This window comes from Falco peregrinus, chromosome 4 (assembly GCF_023634155.1).
Source record: "Falco peregrinus isolate bFalPer1 chromosome 4, bFalPer1.pri, whole genome shotgun sequence".
Lineage (NCBI taxonomy): Eukaryota > Metazoa > Chordata > Aves > Falconiformes > Falconidae > Falco > Falco peregrinus.
In genome coordinates, this window is record NC_073724.1 from 122,475,803 (window position 1) to 122,493,945 (window position 18,143).

The 18,143-nt window shown below is 54.6% G+C and overlaps 1 protein-coding gene across 1 annotated transcript in view; it reads left to right on the top strand.

Moving 5' to 3' along the window:
- CLPB (ClpB family mitochondrial disaggregase) overlaps nucleotides 1-14,385 on the top strand; it is a 92,355-nt gene extending 77,970 nt beyond the window's left edge. The window contains exons 10-16 of the mRNA XM_013305133.3: nucleotides 2,151-2,195; nucleotides 5,345-5,506; nucleotides 8,192-8,348; nucleotides 12,113-12,186; nucleotides 13,063-13,182; nucleotides 13,645-13,749; nucleotides 14,053-14,385. Coding sequence (XP_013160587.2) covers nucleotides 2,151-2,195; nucleotides 5,345-5,506; nucleotides 8,192-8,348; nucleotides 12,113-12,186; nucleotides 13,063-13,182; nucleotides 13,645-13,749; nucleotides 14,053-14,304 — 915 coding nt within the window. The 3' untranslated portion in view covers nucleotides 14,305-14,385. The remainder of the gene's footprint in view (nucleotides 1-2,150; nucleotides 2,196-5,344; nucleotides 5,507-8,191; nucleotides 8,349-12,112; nucleotides 12,187-13,062; nucleotides 13,183-13,644; nucleotides 13,750-14,052) is intronic.
- The last annotated feature ends 3,758 nt before the right edge of the window (nucleotides 14,386-18,143 follow it).

Consider the following 18,143-nt stretch of genomic DNA (forward strand, 5'->3'; position numbering starts at 1 on the left):
GAGAATGGACACAAGATAAAATGAGACATGTAGAAAGAAGATCAAAAGTAAAACAACGCTATAAAAATGGCTGTTCTGGCTTCTTTTCCTCATCCTTCTATAATTGCCTTCCAGAAGCAATAAATCCCATCTCCTGATCTCAAGCACCTTCATCCCCGACTCCCACACCTGGAACTGGTCATTGCCCAGCCAAACATCAAATGGAGAAATCATTTAAACGCTGAATGTTGTGTTAATTCAATAGCATGTGCAAATTGGAGTTTTATTGGTAATGAATCAGCTTGGCTGTCGGTGCTGTAACAAGTGGTGTGAGGGGGGGTCGTAAATCCCACAGGCGGTTGCGGGGGTGCAGCAGTTCACAGGAACTGACGGATTAAGAAAGGAAAACCCGTAACTGTCCTGTTTTCGTGCTGCTAGACAGGTTGCAAGGTAACAACAAATGCTAACCTCCTTATCCAACCTGCGTGGTATGAACCGAGACAGGATATTTGGGAGCAGGATCAGACCAAAGCAGAGAAGATCCTACAGAGCCTGGCTGTGCTTTGCTTGTGCCAGCTTTTTGCTGGGATGCTAGTGGGACACTCCTCAGCGTGCACACTGCCAGGATCGGGCCCTAGTCTTGTACACTTCGTTCCACCGTAGGCAGTTTGTTGGTGTTTTAATATTTTGCAGGGAAATCTGGCTCTTGTAAATTGAATTCTGTCCTAAACTGACCTGAACTCTTACCACCACCCTCCAGATACCGGCATTTCATGGGAGGGTGGCAAACCAGGCAGATCCTCCTGCTTTCCTCCTTCCATTGGGAGTTCATGGCAGCACTGTCTCGGCTCAGTGCCGCAAGGCATCACCTGGGACCAGAAGAGCTCCAGGCTCCCTGTGCGCTGCCAAACATCCCAGCCATTAGCTCCGATGCTGAGTACTCAGGGCCAGGTTGAGTGGGACTGTGGGCAACCTGCTCTAGTGCACCATGTCCCAGCCCATGGCAGGGGGGTTGGACTAGATGGCCACTAAAAGTCCCTTCGACCCATACCACTCCATGATTCTGTGGTCCCTGCGTGACTGTGTCCATGCGTGCGCGGTGTGCGTGTGTCTGGCTGAGCCGTATACGCAGACGTGGTGCTGCGCGGGGCCAGTTCTTGTTCCCAGTCTGTGTATCCTCCCACCTCCACTCGCTCTTCCCAGTAAATAACCATTTCACACGGGGCTCTGCCTTTTGTTGGAGGATAATATTTGTGTTGGCACGTTTGCAGCCAGCCTCTAAGGGTCTTTAGCAGCACGGGGTCAGCGCCTGATCCTGCCTGGGAAGAGCTGTGCGCAGCGGAGCAGGGAGGTGCCGGCTCTGATGGGTGGATGCTGACAGAGAGCTGCCGTGTCCAGCTGGCTGTGCCTGTATGGATGCTGGGAATGTTCAAGCTTAGGCAAGTTTCTTAGGCAGTTGGACTAGGTGCTCATTGTAGGTCCTTTCCAACTGAAATACTCTACTCCATTCCATTCCATCCTATTCTATTATTTTCCATTTTATTCTATTCTGTTCCATTCCGTTCCATTCTATTCTCGTACCTCTAAGAGCTAGATTATAGCTGTGAGCCCAGGAAGTTCAGTGTCTGCTGTGCATCATCAGCTTTTCAAATGCAAAAAGGAAACTTGGCTTGTATCTGTAAATTCTCTAACAATATTATCTATTTAAGGTGATCACCCACAAACCTAGTTTACCTTGGCTTTATGATTTTGATTATTTTTTTTTATTTTTGCGGAGAGGCATTGTGTTCTAGTTATGATTTATTTCTGAAAAGCTGAACCGCAGTAATACCCATTTTATGTAGCAAATTGCAAGTTGCTGTTTCAATCTCATCTGTGTCACTCTGGCTCTAGCGACGAGCAGAGCGTCTGAAGCGAATCTCGGCCGGGGGCTGTGAGCCAGTAGTGGGAACTGTTCCTGGCTGTCTTTGAGAAACTGCAGTCATCTTCCTCAGAGCAACCTCTGGCATTTTGTGGTGGATGTGGCCACTCCAGTGATGGCGGTCCTTGAGAGCTGCACAACCGTGTGTCCATCCATGCAGCCCCCTCCCTAGTTCTGGAGGAGCCTTCTAAATATAATGAAACTTGGAGCACATTAATCGAGTATCACGTTAAGTATTTTTCTCTTTTAGGGTTTCATCAGACTGGACATGTCAGAGTTCCAGGAGAGGCACGAGGTTAGTAAATGGGCTGTCTCTGCTTCCGAGGGGTGCACCTTCGAGTTCAATCAGTAATTTAAACAAATCCTTGTTTAAAAAAGTCACTGCCCTTTTTCACCTGCATTTGGTCCCTGTCCTGGGCAGTGCTGAGCACGTCCCCATTGCTACTGAATGCAACAAGCATCTCCTGTCTCACCCTGGCAGTGGCATCCAGGACCTTCCTGAATTACTGCCACGTTCTCCAGAAAATGGGCAGTTTGGAATGTCAAAGGGAGTGACAGAACAGCAGTTGCTCCGGGTTGTACATTAAATTGCAATAGGGGAAATACCAGCCAAAAAACAAGTTTAACTCAGGCAAATTAGGAACAGAGACCAAGCAACAAGAAAAGCTTTCACAGTTTGTCTCTGCTGGTGTGGCTTCTGTATGCGGTATTGACCCTTGGGGGAAGAGCAACTGCGAAGAGATCATATTGTGCATGAAAATCTGCAGCCCGAGCATGAGCCACATGCTATGCGTCACCCACAGGTGCCAGGGCTGCCCGTGTGCCTGCGCCCAGGCAGGCACGGCACGGCCCAAAGCCCCGTTCCCCTCCTTGCCTCCAGCACGTTGCTGAGTCCAGTGCAGGATGACCCCCCAGCGTGCCTCCCACGGGGGAAAGGGGGAGAATGCAGCAGAAGACAGGACTGTGGTACAGATTCCACTCCTTCCATCACACCTCCTGCCCAATTCTGGTGCTGCAGGAGAGGTGGGACGTCTCACCAGGGTCACCTTCCGAGCTGGTGAGGCCCTAAAGCCCTTTGAAGAGCTCTGTCTGCCCAAAAAATAGCAAGGTCCTAGCCGACATAGGGTCATAATGCTTCTCTTTTGCTGGCTGTATAGGGGCCTGGTATTTTTTATCGATGCCATTGGTGAGGAGCACCCAAATCCACAGAGTGTGGGATGAGAAGTATCCCACAAGGGATCTGAGGATCATCCCCATAAACTGTAGCTGCTCTATTGTTCTATGAGGACAGGGAGGAAGGAGGAGGAAGACTCACTGGCTGGGTCCTGGGAAGATGGTGTGTTGAAGGAGAGGAGGAGGAAGGTGCTGGGGAGGAGCTCAGAAGGACAGGTCCAAGATGGGAGTACCATTTTTTTGCATTTCTTGCTGCCGAGGGCGGCTGCCAGCCTGTGCCTGGGTACACAGCAGGCTGCGAGTGGTCAGGGGTCAGGCAGACCCTCACACCCAGCATGCTGGGCTGTGACAAGGGCTGATTCGAATATTGACCTGGCACGAAGCAGCGGCAGCCATGGTATCATCATCAGGAACTGCCAGGCCCTCGAATGACCAGGGCTAGAAAAGGTCTGGAAAAATGGATATTTTATATCCAAAGCAGTGAAGGGAAGGGGTGTAGGAAGGGAAAATAAAGATGTGCTTGCAGCTGGCCTGATAGATTGGCTGTGATAGGGTCCTGCACAGCAGGGGTAAAAAAATAGATGAAAATAAAGCCATGTTGATGATTCAGTAGAAAGAAAGAGGAGTTAAGAGTAGCAGTATAAATGTAAGAGATAAAATATTGTGCCCTGACAAAGACAAGAGGCAGAGCTAAGGGAAGGAATAAAGTAGAGAATTGTGGTGAGCGCAATATAAATTTTTCAAGCAAACGAGGATCAGGAGGTCAGCCCGGGAGACAGCGTCCTTTGAAGGAGCCTGAGGAGCCTCCCGTAGCCCCAGGCACTGCAAAACAAATGCACTGAATTAGCTGCCATCGGCTAATTTCTGCTTTCCCGTTCCCAAGTCAGCCAGCGGGACCCCCTCACCTCTGCAGCCCTTGGCTGTGGGAGCAGGCAGGGGTGGCAGTGGCAGTGCTGGGCAGTGATGCTTGGGGAAGGGGGCTTGCAGCAATCCCCGGGCAGCCTGCCCATATCGCACAGCAAAAAGGAGCTGCCTGAATGGGAGAATCACAGAATGACAGAAGGGTTTAGGTTGGAAAGGACCTTCAAGACCAGCCGGTCCCACCCCCCGCCAGGGGCAGGGCCCCCTCCCCCCAGCCCAGGCTGCTCCCAGCCCCGTCCAGCCTGGCCTTGAGCCCTGCCAGGGATGGGGCACCCACAGCTGCTCTGGGCAGCCTGGGCCAGCGCCTCGCCGCCCTCATGTCGGAGCGGGCCCAGAGGAGGCCACGGAGCTGGTCAGAGGGCTGGAGCCCCTCTGCTGTGGGGACAGGCTGGGAGAGCTGGGGCTGTCTCCTCTGCCAGCCCCACAGAGCCGCACTCAGCAAAGGGGGCTGCACTGGCACGGCTGTGCCACAGCACACACAGCCTTTACCCTTTGCTAATGCTCAGACCATGACAGACTCACCCTTCAGCTGTGCTGCTTCCTTATCCTGGATTAAGGAAAGGAAATCTCTTGGTTTCTTGAGGAATCAGGGTTTTTCTCCATGAATTCCTTCTGCTTCCTGTACAACCAGCCGGCTGCTGACTCTGCATGTCCAGCATCCTGGAGAAACACGGAGAATTAACAAACTGATAATTTTATTCTTTTCCACTTCTATTTGCCTAAAGGACTGTGACTTCAGATGCACCCACAGACCCAGGTTGCTTGAAAATGCTCCAAGTTTTAAGTAAAAACTTACGTGTCATTTTGCCAAAACATTTCTGTTGTCAGAAATATTCTTCTAAATGATCTTCTAAATTTTTAAACCTCATTTAAAAAAAACATAGTATCAACAGGTAATGAATCTTGTTACTGACACAGGAGAAATACTTTCCTTGTGGCCTCTTCCCAAGCTTGGATTCCCACCTGCCACTCTTAGTCCTTTGAATTCTTGCTCTTAAAAAGGCTAAAGGAGATGAAAATAGGTGTTGGACAGCTGGGATGGGTGGCTCAGACAGCTGCTTAGAAAAGCAGGGGTGGTGCCTTTCTGCCTGCTCGGGGCTGCTCCTGCAGATTCTGCTGGTTAAAGCTTGGAGTGAGGTAATTGCTCAGCAGGCACCAATCTGCATTTGGCCAAATTGTTGCTTATTAAGCTGATTTTGTGATACCTGGGGCGCGATAGATGTCACAAAGAATATAGAACTTTATTTGTCTGTCGCAAAGCATTGGGGCTGCCTGCTGAGCTACCAAGAGGGCTTCATCATTCCTGGCATCCGTGAATCAGCTTTCACATGTCCTGTTGCTTCCTCCTAGGTCGCCAAGTTTATTGGCTCTCCACCTGGCTACGTGGGCCATGAAGAGGGTGGGCAGCTCACCAAGAAGCTGAGGCAATGTCCAAATGCTGTGGTGCTCTTTGACGAGGTTGACAAAGCCCACCCAGATGTCCTCACCATCATGCTGCAGCTGTTCGATGAGGTAAATCCACATGTTGGGGTCAGAGTTTGCACAAGGGCTCTTTGGAAGGTGACAGTGAGCGGTGCAAGGGATGATGGATGCTGAAGGTGTCCTAGAGCGGAGCTGAAATGTTCCAGATCAATAGTCGCCTCCAAAAAAAGGTGACCCAACCAGTCAGCCTCTTCTCCATTTTAACACCAGGATGATACTGAGGTGTCCTGCTGCAATAAATGACACCTTTAGTCAAAGAAGAAGCCAGTGATGGGAGGGTTGGAAACTTGAGGATGAAACCTGGGAATCGGATTGTCCCATGTCACCAGGAAGATGTGACGGTGAAGACTGTGTCATGAGGATACCGCTAAGGAAAAAGCACCCCAGTGACAGCTCAGTGTCGGAAAAGGTGGGCTGCAGGTCCACAGCAGAAAGCAGGAGCGGTGAGAGGAGGCAGGAGGGCAATGGCTGTGTTCCTGTGGTGCCCTGTGCCTACATCCCATGTACTCTGCCTCCTGCACAGCACAGAGAAAATTGGCTCCAAGGTCTTGGCAGCAGGTCAGGGTGTTGCCACATCATCAGAAAAGCAGATACTCTGGGGACTTCAAAGCCCATTGGTATCCTGATCGATTGTTAATTGCTGGGTTTTAGTTCAGGTTGGTTAATTTATGACTTTTCAGATGGCATGTGATTTGTTTCACACCTTCCTCCCCCCAAACAAAAAATCATAGAATCAGAGAATGGTTTGGGTTGGAAGAGATCCAGGATCATCTAGTTTCCAACCCCCTTGCCATGGACAAAACTCTTCAGCTAATGACCTAGGAGGAGTCTCCAGAGGAAGCCAGGACACTCTTGGAGATGGCTGGCAGGAGCCCTGGGCGAGCCATCAGCATGGACCTGCCTCTAACATTGACAAAACTGCTTGGGTATCTACCTTGGAGGAACCTGGGGCTCCTGAAACCATTGTGTGTGCTGGGGGAAGGCCCATGCCCAGTAGCTCTCCATGGAAACTCCTAGGCATCTCCAGGACTGTGTTGGGCTCCTCTGGAGACAGCTGAAATCCTAAGTAGACTCCTCCAAGGTAGCTACCCAGGGAGGATTGTCGACCTCAGAGGCAGGTCCATGCCCGTTAGCTCCCCAATACCCTCCCAGGCATCTCCGTGCATTACAGCACCCGATCCCACTGGCAGCAGGAAGGAGAGCAGATACCCGCTGTCGGAGGGAGGGAGCACAAGGTCTATGGCTTTGGAGTCCTTTGCTGTCTCGGGGGGGGCACTTGGCATACAACCTGTGCTGGGCAGCTGCAGCTTTCTTGGACGAGCTGGTGGGAGCCAGGGATGCGGATGTGTTTCCAGGCTCTGCATCTTCTGCTGAGCCCTCCGCCTGCTGCGTGCAAGCTTTTTGGTTTATTTTTAAGGTCCTGGTCTGTCCTCAGAGGCAACCAAACTCCAGAGCAACACGCTGGAAGGTTTTGGGGGTTTTTTTTGTTTGTTTGTTTTTCTTTTAAGGATTAATAACACAATTTTTTCTTGCATAGATCATCGCAGCAGCAGCTAAATGTGAAATCAATTCCTGTACCACACACTTGACAGGGCAATAACCCAAATGTTAATCTCAAGCACCCAACAAGGATTTGTGTCATTGTGCTGGATATCTGTTGCTGGAGACGTATTGAGAAAAGAAACCGCCTGGGGAGCTGCTGATTTTTTCCTTCTTTTTCTCTCTTTATTTTATTAATCAAGAGAACTAGTACTTTTGAAGGGTTCCTGTGTCAGCTTGGTAGGAGGAGGGTTGATGCCACAGCAGTTGGCTGCAGCAGCGGTTGCCCTCACTGCTAAGCGTGCTGCTGGGCTGCTGTGGTTTGGTTTGATGGGCAGTTCTGCAAGTGTGAGGGATGCTCCCTGTTGCCTCTTGCTGTCACGGCCTCTCCACTGCTTAGTTATAGCCATAACCCAGTTATTTCTGCAAGGTTATTTTAGCTTTGCCTATGTTCAGTCAGGCTCCTGGCAGTCTGTGCTTCCCTGTGGTGCTTTCAGACCACCTCTGAGCCCTCCCTGCCCATGGGGAGCTTCGAACTGGCTTGTCTGGAAGGCTTTGGTGAACATCTGGGCAATGCTGCTGGAGCTTTTCAAGGCACCAACGCCTGCAGTTACCCACTCTGCCCCTGACAACAGCCCACACCAGGGGTCATCTCGTGTCTCAGCCACTCCAGCACCAAGCCCAGCGTCCCAGCCTAACCCACAACCACGGGCAGGGCTGAGCCAAGAGTCTGGACCACCTCTGAGAGTCCTTCAAACCTCCCTAAGGGGCAGCAGCCTCTGTTAGAGGGGTGAGGCAGAGGCACAAGGTGACAACAACTTCACCTGCACTCACGGGGTTTCACCGGAGCTCATGTGTCAGACGCAAAGCCACAGCAGGGAGGCAGGCAGAGGGTCAGAGGCAGCAGAGTAATGCCCCTGCGAGGCATCTCTCAGGGCTTCCACCAAGTCTGTGCCAGGTGGAACAGGCTCAGACCACGTGCAGGGCAGGTTACGGCTGCTCTTCGGAGAGGTTACCCATTCAGCCTCCGCAGCTCAGCCCCGCTTCCGTCCTGCCTGTACCCATGGGCATCCCTCACTCTGGGGAAAATCGGGACCCGTATCCTTTCACCTCAAGTTTTGGCGGAACCCTGGGGCGCCTGCTGACGCTGCCGGTGTCAATTTGGTGTTGTTGCAGGGCAGGCTGACAGATGGCAAGGGGAAAACCATTGACTGCAAGGATGCCATCTTTATCATGACCTCCAACGTGGCGAGTGATGAGATTGCCCAGCACGCTCTGCAGCTCCGACAAGAAGCCATGGAGATGAGCAAGAAAAGGATCGCAGAAAACTTGGGTACTGGCCTTTCAATGTCATACTCCAAATCCCTAAAGAATCCACCTCCTTCCTTACACGGCAGGCCCCTTGTTCCATTTGACACCAGATCAGCCATCCCTCTGCCAGGGGGAGCACCCAGACGCTTCGGTTGCCTCCCCACTGCTCATCCTTGCAGCCTGGTCCGCACTGACACATCCTCCAGGCCCTGCAGCTTTTGGGCAAGCCTCAGGGATGCTCCTCTGCCAGAAGGGAAGGCAGCTGCCGGGTCTTTGATGGGTATGTCTGAAAAGTCATGCTGTTGCCTTCTAGGATGACCTGTTGCTGAGAAGTCCCACAGCCCAATCTCCACCCTGCTCCCTCCTGTAATATCTCTGCTTTGGGCTTCCCCTATTCTGAAATCCTCATTATTTGAGATCACATCCTTCAGAATGAGATCACATCTTTGGAGAAGGCTTTCTGTCCACCTCCCAGCCTTCCTCATCCTGTGCTTTCTTCCCTTTATCTCCTCACCTTATCCATTCTTTCAGAACCCTTCGAAGTGTTTCCTAGAGAAGACAGGGGCTGGTACAGGTGCTCCTGTTAAAGAGGAAGAGTTTTGTTTCCTCACAGTCTTTTCAAAAAGGACTGAGCTTAATCAGTTTTGCTTCGCCTTGGAATGGGAGCGCTGGACCCACACATCAGGGTCCTATAGAAATTTTTTTAGAAATGTGAATTGGGTAATAAAAGGAGAACTGAGTAGAGTAAGGGCAGCCTCTAAGATGTGAACTAAACAGCTCTGGTGAAGGTAGCAGAGTCCCAGTTTGTGTGCAACCCTCCACTGCCTTCACCAGCTGGTTGGTGATAACTGCAGTGGCACCAGGAGGCTCTGGGGACTGGCAGGTCTCTGCTGTGCCAAGGATGGATGGACAGGCAGGCGGCGATGTCTGCAGCAGGGGCCGTCCCTCTAGCTCTAAAATCACAGAATCACAGAATGGTTTGGGTTGAAAGGGAGCTTAAAGATCATCTAGTTCCAACTCCCCTGCCATGGGCAGGGACATCTCCCACCAGGCCAGGTCCTATTGCTACAAGCCCTTGCCCAAAGCCCCTCCCCAGCTTTCCTGTCGGCCCCTCCAGGCACTGGCAGCTGCTCTAAGGTCTCCCCGCAGCCTTCTCCTCCCCAGGCTGCACAGCCCCAGCTCTCCCAGCCTGTCCCCACAGCAGAGGGGCTCCAGCCCTCTGACCAGCTCCGTGGCCTCCTCTGGGCCTGCTCCAACAGGTCCGTGTCCCTCTGATGCTGAGGACCCCCGAGCTGGACGCAGCGCTGTGGGGGGGTCTCAGCAGAGGGGAGCAGAGGGGCAGAGCCCCCTCCCTTGCCCTGCTGGCTACACCGCTGCTGGGGATGCAGCCCAGGGCACGGGTGGCTTTCTGGGCTGCGAGCGCACATTGCGGGGTCATGCTGAGTCTCTCATCCCCCAGCACCCCCAAGCCCTTCTTGGCAGGGCTGCTCTCCATCCATCCTCTGCCCAGCCTGTACTGGGATTGCTCTGACCCATGTGCAGGACCTTGCGCTTGGCCTTGTTGAACTTCATGAGTTGCACACGGGCCCAACTCTAACCTGTGAAGGTCCCTCTGGACGATGTCCCTTCCCTCCCTGCCTGCAAAAATGTGCAGCGGTTTGCAAGCACAGACGCTGGCACAGGGAAAGACTGTCTCCGTCCCATGGTCCTGTGCCTGTGGATAACCAGGCATCCATGAACGATGGCTGCATCCCTTGTTTTCTCATCAGTTTTAAAAAACTAATCAGTCTGGCGGGGGTTTAAGACCCTTTTACAGTCTTAAATGTCTGGACACTGCATCTTCCATAGGGTATCTAGCAGCATGTGCTGTCACGGATGCACCGTGTTTACTAAAGGTCAGTCTCAAGAGCTCTGCTCACCAGTGGAAATGCCCAGAGAAGCTGTGGTGTGCAGTGTGTGCTGCGACTGCGCCTGGGGAACACTGCCATCTGCATCAGCTCCATGGGAGCAGGAAAAAATGTTGGTGTTTGATGCCAAATGCATTTTTCAGCTTCTTTCTCACTGTCTCTTCCTTTTTATTTTGAGAAGTGGATGCCAAAGCTGGCTTAATTCAGAATCTTTAAACTTCAATCAAACTAGGTAAAGGACAAAGCATGCCTGCAACTGAACTTTCAAGAATAACATTTTAAAATGCCAAGCACTTTTCTGCTAAATGAGGAAAGCATTGAATTTTAATTTCTAGAACTGTAAGGCAGACAGCTGCAGTGAGTAAACGGCAGCTAGAGAGCATAGCTGGAAAATGCATTTAGGCTCAGAAGCTTGCCCTCAATTGAGTTTCGTGGAACTCCTTGTGATTTACTGAGTTCTTGGCTTGGAGATGCTCTTTGAAGGCGGTGGCCAGGAGGTCAGCTGAAGTGCCTGGGTGGGCAGATAAATGGAAAGATAGAGGAAAGGAGCTGTTTCTGCAGCATCTCCGCATCTGGGAGTGCACGCAGCAGCGATTGCAGGTGGCAAACCGGAATGCTGGGGGCAGCTCTGTCTCTTCTGCCTTCTCCAGCTCTCCTCTTCCAGAACACTGTACCAAATTCCTGTTATTTACTGAAAACGCCCTTGGTGCCTTTTAGAAGAAAACAAAAAAGTGAAACGGGCCAAATCCTTACAACCAAAGACCCACACCACTCCATTTAGACTGCGTGGCTGGGCTGGACCATCCATTTCCCCTGTGCTGTGCTGCAAACTGCCACCCCAGGATGCACCCAAGCCCCACAGGCGTGCTCGTGTCTGCCGTGGCAGGGAGGGAGAGGTGATTTCAGAGCACACAGCATCCCTTTGTCCCGGTGTTGGTCTGGTGGAGCCTGAGAGTCCCTTCTGCCGCTGCTTGGGGTGCAATGATCCTCATCAAGTCTGCAAAGCTGGGAAGGGCACCCAGAAGCCTGGGTCTTTCTCTAGCACCCTATGTGTCAGGATCCTATCCAGTGTGCCTTGGATGCGAGGGATCTCCCTATGAGTGTCCCTATGTGTTAAATAGCACCTGGAGTTAAATGCGGGGATGTGTAGGAAGAAATGAGACGATAAAGGCAAAGAGAAAAGTGCCTTTGGGCGGCAGACAGGTAAATCCTGCTTTTAAGCTGCCTGTGGAAGTTCTGAGCTGGGATTCGGGAGCCAGCCAGACCCTGGCTCCATCTGCAGTCAGTGGAGGGAAGTAGTCTCCAGCCAGAGCTGTGCCACAAACAGTCTGAGCATGGGTTTGCTGTTTGCTGAAGGGACTGAGGACCGTCCCCGTGCCTGGCAGAGCTGCAGGACATGGAGCAGCCCCAGGTGACAGAGTGCTCTGTGCATCGTGTAATTGGCACCGGCTCCCAGAGAGCAGCCAGCGGCTGGGCAGAGAGGACTCCTGCTAACCAAAACCTCTGTGAGCTGGTGAGGCAGCTCCTGAGGGCGCAGGGCAGAGGGTGAAGGCAGAGCTGGAGCTTTTTTGCCATGCAAGTGAAACACGTAGGTGTAGGGTGCTCCCCTCGGGCACCCAAAGCATGCAGGGCGGCCGTGGCAGCCCCAAACCTGCTGTCCAGAGTGTCAAGCGCAGGGACACCCCACTATGAATGCCAACCTGGCCAGTGGCATGTGTGGAGGTTCCAGGCCTGTTGTGAAGTCCCCTCAGGACCCCCACCTTCCTCGCTGCCCAGCCTCCAGCTCCTTGTCATGCTGCTTTGCTCGCCCATCCTCAGGAGCTGGGTGGACAGAAAGCCCGTGTTCCACCTCACCCTCCCACACCCTCCTGTTTTTCAGAGGATGTCCAGATGAGCGACAAGATAACCATCTCCAAGCAGTTCAAGGAAAAGGTTATTCGACCCATCTTAAAGGTACAGATGATTTTTTTCATGGCTTATGTTTCAGGTGTCCTGAGCTTTGGTCACTGAGTCATTCGATACAATGGTTCTTCACCCAGCTGTCTCCCAGCTGTGAGATAAGCAACATGATGTCCTTTTTCAACTTTCAGCCACAAAGAGTCATAGAACGGTTTGGGTTGGAAGGGACTTTTAATTAAGGTCAGAACCCAGCAGAAATAAATAACAGCTTCTTACTCACTCCCTGTGCTCTTGTAGTAGTGCAGCAACATGAGACAAGAAAGAGAACGTGGGGTGGGAAGTGCTGCAGTGGGAATTTGGGGGTTCTCTGCTCTCCCGGGGTCACCATCTGCTCAGCTCATGCACTGCTGCAGAGGGACCAGGAAAACCTGACTGCAGCAACACGTCCTGATGACATTAAGTTTAAGATGTTTCTGAAGGACTTCAGGGCGCTGCTCACCTGGCAGTTCCTACGGAGACCAAAGAATTTGACCTCCCGGCAGGAGGCTCAGATCGGAGCCTCAGACCAGGAGGGCTGGCACGCAGCGAGGTGTCTTACTGTAAGTGGCTCGGGCAGGAGCAGACAGCAGAGGAGGCTGGAGCTGGGCTTACACTGCAGGAGAGATTCCTTTCTAGTTCCTCTTGCCATCTCCAGAATTAATTTCTCCTGTAAGCCATGCTGAGAGATGCTCCTGTTGACCTGAGATCTGGCAGCACAGACTTCCAGCTCCCTGGTGGGGTAGGATGGCTGCCAGGGCCACGCTACACTGACGCGTGAGCTGTCGGAGGTGGGAGTGATCCCTGGGGAGCTCCTGCAGCGTCACCATCACTGCTGTCCCTCTCAGAGTCACCAACCCCGTCCCCACTGACTTTCACCCCTTGTCCCCACAGGCTCACTTCAGACGAGATGAGTTCCTGGGGAGGATCAATGAGATCGTCTATTTTCTCCCTTTTTGCCACTCTGAGCTCATCCAGCTTGTCAACAAGGAGCTGAATTTTTGGGCCAAAAAGGTAAAAACCATCCATGGCCTTAGACGTAACTTCTCAAGAGATGCATGAGCAGAGGGAAATCCCTGCCCCAACCTTCATCCTCCTGAGGTGGACACAGTGAACGTCTATCTACCTTGGGGCACTCGGTGCTCGGAAGGGTGTAGGGACCCCCTGGGATGGCGGGGGACGGTTCCTCCTGTGGTGGGGCAGGGATGAGTTTCAGGCCATGTTCAGAGATGTTGTTTTTCTGATTGGTCTTTGCACATCTGAGCTCTCTGGGGGACTAAAAAGGAATTAGGGGACCGCTTGGTGCTTTGGTGGGTCTGGCCTGGTGGAGTCCGCCCTTTCCTCCTCGGCCGAGCTCAGGCCCAGGGATGCTCAGCACCTACCATGCTGCCTGTGGAGTCCCTGCTGCTCAAGGAATGGGGTGCCAGGGTTGCTCAAAGGCATCGGTAACCCTTCCTCCTCTTCCTCACCTGGCAGGCCAAGGCGAGACACAACATCACCCTGCTCTGGGACAGGGAGGTCATGGATGTGCTGGCTGATGGCTACAACTTGCACTATGGTGCCCGGTCCATCAAACACGAGGTAAAGCCAAGGACGGAGCCCCAGTGAAGCCCACAGCATTGCCTCCAGCCCTGCTCTGCACAGGGAGGGGATTATTGTTGGGGTCTGTCCTGCAGAAGAGGGGCCCCACAGCTCCCAAGGGGAGATGTTCATGGTCTGTGGGAGGAAACGGCACGGCCGGTACACTCCAGAGACGGGGAATAAGCAGGATGAACAGGAGATTCCAGGATCCTGCGCTGCCCCAGGGTGGGAAGGAGAGCTGCCTGGCTCCCCAGGAGGCTGCTGACAGGGCTTTTCTGATGGGAGCTGCTTTTCCTTCTTCAGGTGGAGCGGCGTGTTGTGAACCAGCTGGCAGCTGCCTATGAGCAGGACCTGCTGCCGCGGGGCTGCACCTTGAGGATCACGGTGGAGGACTCAGACAAGCAGCTGCTGAAAACCAAGGACAGCTCTTCCCCTGGAGCAGAAAAAGCAAAGATGCCAACGTTGAGATTGGAGATAGTGGAGAAAGACAGCAAATCCCGAAAACTGGACATCCAAGCACCTCTGAACCCAGAAAACATTGCTTATTTCTTGTAGGCAGCAACGAGCACACTCCGCCCCACGCTCTGCCATGGTGCGGGCAGCACAGGTTGACAATAAAACCCCATGAGACTGGGAGTGTGCGATGTGGCCACGTCGGTGAGGGCCGGCAGCCGGTGGGGCAGGGAAAAAGCCGTGCTCCTGCCACCTCCGCTGCCCCAGCGCCGGGCACAGGCAGGCAGGAGCTGCCCGCTCAGCTTGCACCCGCTTCCTCCAGGGTGGGCACAGGGGGCTCTGGAGCTGCAGCTCTGGGTGGCGAGGTGCCACGCTGCCAGCTGGGGACACGTAGGTGGAGGGTTCTGGGGTTTTGCTTGGTGTAAGAGAAGGTGTCAGAGCTTTTTAAGAAAGGGGAAAGCAGATTGCAGACCGTACGGGAGCCAGGGTGTCCAGTGCGGGTGGGATTTGCCGTTCCCTGAAGAGGCAGCTCGCTGCGGGGGCTGGGTTGGACTGCGGCTGGAACAGGGCAGGACAGGGACCGAGGGTGCGGCAGCTCGATTCTAGAAGCCACCAGGCACTTGGACTGTGTTTTGCCCGCTTCTCATTATTTATTGCAATAAACACGGTATGCACATACAACCTGCATCTGGCATGGGCCAGGGGAGGATGAGGGGAGCAGAAGTGGGGTTTGCCCCACGGCAGGACACATCCCCCAGGGCTCCTGCATCTCCTGCTTATCGCCAGGAGCTGTGAACAACGCTGGGCACATTTCCCTGTCCCAGCCAGGCAACATCCCAGTGCAAACCTCTCACTAAATCCTCCCCGCTGATTTTCTTCTGACCTGCTTCCAGGAAATATTTAATATCTCAGGCTTAACCCAGCTGCCCAAGTTGTCCCCAGTGTCAGAGCTGGAGCAAAGGTCCCCAGCCCAGACAAATGATGGTGGCTCTCACTGGGTAGAATTGGCTTTTTCCTGTGTGTTTGTGGGTGGGAGGGTTCGCTGCCCCAAGCCGTGGTTGGCAGAACAGCCCTGGCCCCGTGATCTCTGCAGGGCACGGGGGTGAGGGGCTCCCCTGCGAGCGGTTTTGGGGTGCATCTTCTGGGGGCTGGAGGAGGGTTCTGGCACCAAGGGCAGCATCGCCTGGCAGAGATGACAGGGCAGATAAGAGAGGTTGTTGGGGGAAAATCCCATTTCCTCCGACCTCCATCCACCTCCAAGCCTTGCCATGCTGAGCTCACATGCATGGCTGAGTAGTGTGAGCGATCCCCCCAGTGAGGGACTCGGCGTGGGGTCACACCTGCCGTGTCCTCTCCCAAGCAGAGCCAGCCCAGCTGCTGTCATCCCTGGGGATGAGGTGTCCCATGGTGGGTACTGGCTGGGTTTGGGATGCACGGTCACCTCTGGAGCCACCCCAGCCATGCCACCATCACCCCGCCGGGAGAGGAGCCCTCTCTGCCGCAGACGGCAGCACTTCACCGAAAGCACCAACTCCTCCAGCTGGTGACATGTTGCCAGGGCTGATTATGAAGAGTAGAAAACGAAATACAAAAGGCAATCAAACCGAATAGCCCTCCAGAATTAATAAGCTGGAAGTCACAGTCCCTTGGGCACAGGGACGGGGACAGCTCAGAGGTGGCAGCGAGCTGCTGGGGTCCCTGCCCGACTCGGCAAACTTGTTCTGTGAAGTCCCCCTGCCCAAGCATCCCTGCTGGCACTGCTGGGCTGTGGCGTGGGCTCAGTTTTGGTGGTGGCACTCATTTCTGGGGGGATACAGGAAAGTTTAGGGGTGCTGCCCTGACCTGCCTTTCCATCCCTGTTGCCTTTTCCTGCTGTGGAGCTTAACTCGGTGCCACTGCCTTCCACAAGGGCTGCAAACCGAGGGAAGGAAAGCTGGAAAAGCCGGGGGAGCCTCTGGGATGGCAAGCGGAGCTGCCCCATCACAGGCACTTCCCGTGCTGGTGGTCCATGGGTGCCCTGCTCCTCTCAGCCCCTGCCCAGGCAGCTCCAGGCTGGCAGCGGGTGGGTGGCAGAACTGGAGAAGATGAGCCTGTTCCCATCTGGGTGCTGGGATGAGGGGCTGGCTGTGCCTGGGGGTTGCCTGGATGGGGAAGGGAGCCTCCAGCAGCAGGATTTGGCCTTTATGAGCCACTCAGGGTGACCTGCAAGAGGCCAGCAGGCCAGCCAAGAGCAGGTTTCTTTTCCCCTGAAAGGGTTTTGGAGCTTCACTGGGCTTTTCTGGACCCTCTGAGATTCAGGTTTGCTCCCATGGGAGGGCCAGGAGGCGGTTCAGCTGCAGGGATGGCTGACACCAAACCCACCGGAGTTGCTGGCTCAGCCCCTGCCCCTTCCCACACCTTCACGTCCTCTCCCTGGGTGGCAGGGCTGCAGGGGAGCCAGGGCGTGGGGAGGGGGTCCCCCAACACACCGGGGTGCCTCACAGGGCAGCAAGCAGCATCCCCAAACCCGCCATCACCTCCTGCAGTGACGGGACACCAGCAAATGCCAGCCCCACGCTCTGCACAGTTCCCTCCATCCTGCCCAGTGCAGGACAGGCAAAGCCGGGACCCTGGGGGCCTCCCCAGGCGTCACCAGGCCCCCAGCCCGGCGGGCAGCAAGGGGAAATGGGGCTGGGTAAGGTGGGTCCTACAGCAGCGGCAAAGCAGGGCCAGGGGGTGCAGAGGTGAGCGTGCCGGGCCAGGGGGTGCACGGGTGGGTGTGCACGGGTGGGTGTGCACGAGTGTGCAGCGAGGTACCTGCGCATGTGGGAGTGCACAGGTGTGCATGAGTGTGCACCGCTGTGCATGAGGGTGTGCGTGGGGGTGCTTGGGGGTGCGCACGGGTGTGCATGTGTGTGCATGAGTGTGCATGGGAGCGCATGACTATGCATGAGTACGCATGGGAGTGCACTAGTGTGTGTGCATGAGTGTAGCACAGCTGTGCATGGGTGTGCATCAAGGTGTCCATGTGCATACCCAGGTGTGCACAGATGTGCATTAAGATGTGCAGGGGTGCGCACTAAGATGGTGCGGATGTGTGTGCAGGGCAGCGCTGCCCGCCGCTGAGGCTGACCCCGGGGATGAAGGCAGGGTTCCCTCCGTGCAGCCCCAGGGAGCAGCTGCCCCCGTGCTCCGTGTGCCCGACCCACCCCAGCACTCACGTGCTGGGACACCAGCACCCTGCACCGACACTGCCAGGCTGGGAGCACCCGGTGCCAGGACTCTCGTGGGCCAGGAACAGGCCCTGTCCCTGCCTGGGGACACAGGGAGAGCGGGGAGCCCACAGCCACGCGTGCCATCCTGTGCCGTGCCATGCCATGCTGTGCTGTGTTGGGTCACACCGTGTCACACCATGCTGTGCCATCACACTATGCCATGCCGTGCTGTCCCATGTCAGGTTGTGCCATGCTGCATCACGCCATGCTGTGCCATGCCACGCTCTGCTGTGCCACACCATTCTGCTCCACACCGTGCCAATCTCCACCATGCTTTACCATGCCGCGCCATGCCATGCTGTTTCCCTGGGGACACAGCCACAAGGGCCTTTCGGCAGGAGCATCCCGGCTGGGGCGGCACTGGGGGGCACACGGGGCCCTCCCTGATCGTTTTATTTGTTTTTAATTGTGCTGGAGGCGCGGCACCGGCATCCTCTGAGCAAACAGCAGCGGGTGAAAGGGCTCCCTCTGACAGATCAAATAAATGTGCCACCGCAGCCGGGCCGGGAACAATAAACGGGAGGCAGGATCCGGAGGGGAGAAACATCAGGCTGTGACGGGGGAAATTCAATTACCGCCAGCCTTCAGCCCCGTGCCGGGCTCCTAATTCGATTAGGGGCAGGCGAGCTCCAGCGAGCGGAGGGGCCTCGGCGCAGCCCCGGCTCGGGGCTTTGTCACCGGGAACAA